Genomic DNA, 4,883 nt, shown 5'->3' with positions numbered 1-4,883 from the left:
AAAATCCTGATAAGGGTGGGTAAACAACCAAATTACCCCCTTCCTGAAATTCTTTCTTTGGCTCCCCCTCCTACTCTGAATTTATTGAAATATCCCCCTTCTTACCCACCAGGGCATTCATGGAAATTCCCCACTTTACATCCCAGAATGTCTTATCCTTAAGACATAATAATATTGATAATAATAATAATAATGGAGTAGATTTATATCGCGCTTTTCTATTATTAGATACTCTAAGCGCTCACAGTGAAGTGGGAACCCATCATTCACACCTAGTGGTGGTAAGCTACATCAGTAGCCACAGCTGCCCTGGGGTAGACTGACGGAAGCGTGGCTGCCAGTTTGCGCCTACGGCCACTCCGACCACCACCAATCATTCATTCTTCATTCATTCACCAGTGTGAGCGGCACCGGGGACAAGGGTGAAGTGTCCTGCCCAAGGACACAACGGCAGCGATTTGGATGTCAATAGGTGGGAAGCGAACCTGCAACCCTCAGGTTTCTGGCACGGCCGCTCTACCCACTACGCCATGCCGCCCTACATGTTCCCTTCGTCTACACCAAGGCTATTTAACTACAAACCCCGTTTCCATATGAGTTGGGAAATTGTGTTACATGTAAATATAAACAGAATACAATGATTTGCAAATCATTTTCAACCCATATTCAGTTGAATATGCTACAAAGACATCATATTTGATGTTCAAACTGATAAACATTTTTTTTTTGTGCAAATAATCATTAACTTTAGAATTTGATGCCAGCAACACATGACAAAGAAGTTGGGAAAGGTGGCAATAAATACTGATAAAGTTGAGGAATGTTCATCAAAAACTTATTTGGAACCTCCCAACCTCTCATTGTCTGTGCAGGCTAATTGGGAACAGGTGGGTGCCATGATTGGGTATAAAAACAGCTTCCATGAAATGCTAAGTAATTCACAAACAAGGATGGGGTGAGGGTCACCAATTTGTAAGCAAATTGTAGAACAGTTTTAGAACAACATTTCTCAACGAGCTATTGCAAGGAATTTAGGGATTTTACCATCTAAAGTCCGTAAAATCATCAAAAGTTTGAGAGAATCTGGAGAAATCACTGCACGTAAGCAATGATATTACGGACCTTTGATCCCTTAGGCGATACTGGGTCAAAAGCCGACATCAGTGTGTAAAGGATAACACCACATTGGCTCAGGAACACTTCATAAAACCACTGTCAGTAACTAAAGTTGGTTACTACATCTGTAAGTGCAAGTTAAAACTCTACTATGCAAAGCGAAAGCCATTTATCAACAACACACAGGAACGCCGCCGGCTTCTCTGGGCCCGAGCTCATCTAAGATGGACTTATGCAAAGTGGAAAAGTGTTCTGTGGTCTGACGAGTTCAAATTTCAAATTATATTTGGAAACTGTGGACGTGGTGTCCTCCGGAACAGAGAGGAAAATAACCATCCGGATTGTTATAGGCGCAAAGTTCAAAAGCCAGAATCTGTGATGTATGGGGGTGCATTTGTGGCCAAGGTATGGGTAACTTACACATCTGTGATGGCACCATTAATGCTGAATGGTCCATACCGGTTTTTGAGCAACATATGTTGTCATCCAAGCAACGCTATCATGGACGCCACTGCTTATTTCAGCCAAACAATGCCAGCCAAGTGTTACAACAGCGTGGCTTCGTCGTAAAAGAGTGCGGGTACTTTCCTGGCCCGCCTGCAGTCCAGACATGTCTCCCATCGAAAATGTGTGGCGCATTATGAAGCGTAAAAATACGACAACAAGACCCCGGACTGTTGAACAACTTAATCTGTACATCAAACAATAATGGTAAAGAATTCCACTTTCAAAGCTTCAACGATTAGTTTCCTCAGTTCCCAAACGTTAATTGAGTGTTGTTAAAAGAAAAGGTGATGTAACACAGTGTTGAGCATACCCTTTCCCAACTACTTTGGCATGTATTGCAGCCATGAAATTGTAAATTAATTATTATGTGGGGAAAAAAAAATGTTTGAGTTCGAACATAAAATATCTTGTCTTTGTAGTGCATTCAATTGAATATGGGTTGAAAAGGATTTGCAAATCCTTGTATTCCGTTTCAAGTTACATCTAACACAATTTCCCAACTCATATGGAAACGGGGTTTATACAATAATGAAGAGAGCCGCATGTTCAAGGGCCAATGGGTTCAGAGGGTGGATATGGAAATTTGGATGTTTCATCAGAAAGTGCTTTTGTAGGTTATATCCCTTTTAATATTGTGTTTACTTAATTGCAAAGTAAACACAGTTGCTATCACACTGCACTGTCAATTTTCTGCCCTCGTTACATGTTTCCAGTGTGTGCAGCTAGAAAGATAGTTAAGAGTTAACATGAAGAAACAGAAGCTCCAGAAGTTTTGTTGAGGACTGAAGTTTTTTCTTTGAAATTGTTTTTCTTTTTCAGTTTTATTTATTTGCACTTCTTCCTTAATTTTGTTTTGTAAGACATTCATACAATAAACTACAGATGACACATTGAGAAATTAAACAACATCCACAGCACACTTTGCAAAATTAAAACCTAATGTGTAGCGTCATTGCCCTTTACCGCGTGACACCAGTTGAAAGGGTCTGGTCTACACCCACAAAGGACCAAGCTCTGTACCATGGATGATCAGGCCTTCTCTGCTGCTGCCATTAAACTGTAACAGCAACAGATGTTTACAAAATATCTTAAAAAATAAAATGCAAATGTCTTTTATAGTTTCTTTTAGCTTTTTATTGATGTCTATCCCCTCTGTTGCATTTTGAGATGTCAGTAATATAAAGTACATTATAAATAAAATATATTATTCTTAATAAAGTGTGTGGTCTTTCTTTGGCCAGGTAATGTTAAACATTTAGTTAGTTGTATACCACCCCAGAGCCTTTTTCACAGCATTTTGACAGACCAGCTTTACTAGCTCGCTAACTATCATAAATGTCCATTTTGACAAAGTGAAACATTTAACACGAGACGAGGTTATGGTAACCTGACTCTCGCCAGATCCTTGTAGTTCACTGAGCACCACACAAGGATCTGGAACTTCTCAATTGGAGATGTATTTCAGAAGGCGGGGCCCTGTAAAAAAAAAATCATTGGATGTGATTAGATAAACTACTTGTCCGTCATCTTGAATGACGTGCTACTTTAACCACTCACATCGAAATCAACCCATGACGCTGATGAGAGCGACGCTGGGAAATCCAAAACAGGACAGCCAAAATATTGGATAACGACAGAGCGAAAACTTAGAGAACTTTTACTGAAACAATGCAACAATGTCAGTATTGATGTCGTTTGTGCAAAGAAAATATGCAGAATCAATGTCAGCACATGACTCCTCGCTGTGTGCCGCCATTGTTTTTTGAATCAAACAGACGCTACGGCGCTACGTCACATATAGAAAATCCCACCCGGCAATCCTGATTGATTCATTATTTTTTGCTATCTTGAAGGAGTTTTCAAATGCCCTCGAGCCCAGATCCTTGTGTGGAGCTCAGCGAACTACAAGGATCTGGAGAGAGTCAGGTTAGGGTTATGGTGCATGGACAAAGAACACATGTAATTTTTTTGATCATCTGGATAAATGTGCTGATAATGGAATTTGTCTCTTGTGCGTTTGGTTCAAACCCAAAGTAAAGAGCTATAGGCAAATGACAAACATAGTCTGATGTCCTTTTATAGTTTTAATACAAAATAGAACACTAATCTATATAAATAATCGTAGTAAAACTGGAGCTCTTCAGTGCTGCTTCAAAGTCTGTTTAAATGGGATTGTTGTGTCTTTTATTACTTTAAAACCAAGGCTATTTTAGCATAACTTTGTAATTGACTATCCTTTTTTTGTTGGGTACAGGTGAAAATGTGAAGTGTGAACTCGGAAAAAAGGAGACAGTTCTGGAACTTTTGCCGGACATTCAGTTAGTCACCCAGCAAGAGCCCAGCAGCTCCTTCCAAACTGGAGACCACAACCTATCACTGCCTGTCATAAGTGACGTGACCACCTTGTCAAATCCAGATGTAAATGGTGAATCGGGACAAAGTTCTCACTTTTCCTTCACTTCTCCTGTTCCAGGTAACAGTTCTTCATTTTCCGTTTATGATAAATGAGTATTAATTTATTATAATACTCTACTGCTTAAAGTTTATGTAAAATTTTGAAAGTTTGTCTTAAAAGTATTGCGCACTAAAACGATTTTTGTTTGTTATTGATTGATAACCATGGTCTGTTCTGTATGCTTTCAATAGGCTCGTCTGCTCAATTGACTGAAGCCATCAGCGATTTTCTCATCATGGATCTCCAGCCTCCAACTCTGGTAGGTGGAACGGGCTTCATCAAGCTGATCCAATCCCTGCTTCCCACCTACAAACTTCCATCTCCTTCCCTACTTGAGAAGCTCCTGGATAAAACCCACAGCAGAGACAAACAGATCCTTGCTCAGATGCTGAAGACCTCGAGTAACAGAGAAAATGAAAATCTATTTGACCGCACCACGCCTATTGAGAATGAATGCAGGAGATTTGAACAACCATCCAGTGAGCGGGGGGAGGTTCCTTATTTTGTCACTTTAAGTGTAGATGTTTGGGTCCACAGCTGGGAGGGACAAAATTTGAGATATCTTACTCTCTGGGCACATTACATTGACTCAAACATGAAATGCCAGAATGTCACACTGGCAACACAAAAACTCATAGAGTGGGACGTGACAAATAACTGCCATCAAAGCTTGGAAGCCCAAGTAAAGACCATGGCCAACGAGTGGGGGATATCCCAGTTTAACCTGGTATTACTGGGAGGTAAGGGCAATAACAAAATGCGACTGCAAATACTAAATAATACGAACTGTGCGGAGAAATCCCTT

At 40.2% G+C, this 4,883-nt stretch overlaps 1 protein-coding gene across 1 annotated transcript in view; it reads left to right on the top strand.

Moving 5' to 3' along the window:
* LOC133557997 (uncharacterized) overlaps nt 1–4,883 on the top strand; it is a 34,563-nt gene that overhangs the window by 9,093 nt on the left and 20,587 nt on the right. Inside the window, exons 5-6 of the mRNA XM_061909044.1 lie at nt 3,878–4,096; nt 4,270–4,883. The exon at nt 4,270–4,883 is cut by the window's right edge and continues 804 nt beyond it. Coding sequence (XP_061765028.1) covers nt 3,878–4,096; nt 4,270–4,883 — 833 coding nt within the window. The remainder of the gene's footprint in view (nt 1–3,877; nt 4,097–4,269) is intronic.

The sequence above is a fragment of the Nerophis ophidion genome, linkage group LG01, assembly GCF_033978795.1.
Source record: "Nerophis ophidion isolate RoL-2023_Sa linkage group LG01, RoL_Noph_v1.0, whole genome shotgun sequence".
NCBI classification, from domain to species: Eukaryota; Metazoa; Chordata; class Actinopteri; order Syngnathiformes; family Syngnathidae; genus Nerophis; species Nerophis ophidion.
Note: the sequence above shows the minus strand (reverse complement) of the source record. Positions and strands in the feature narration are given on the sequence as shown.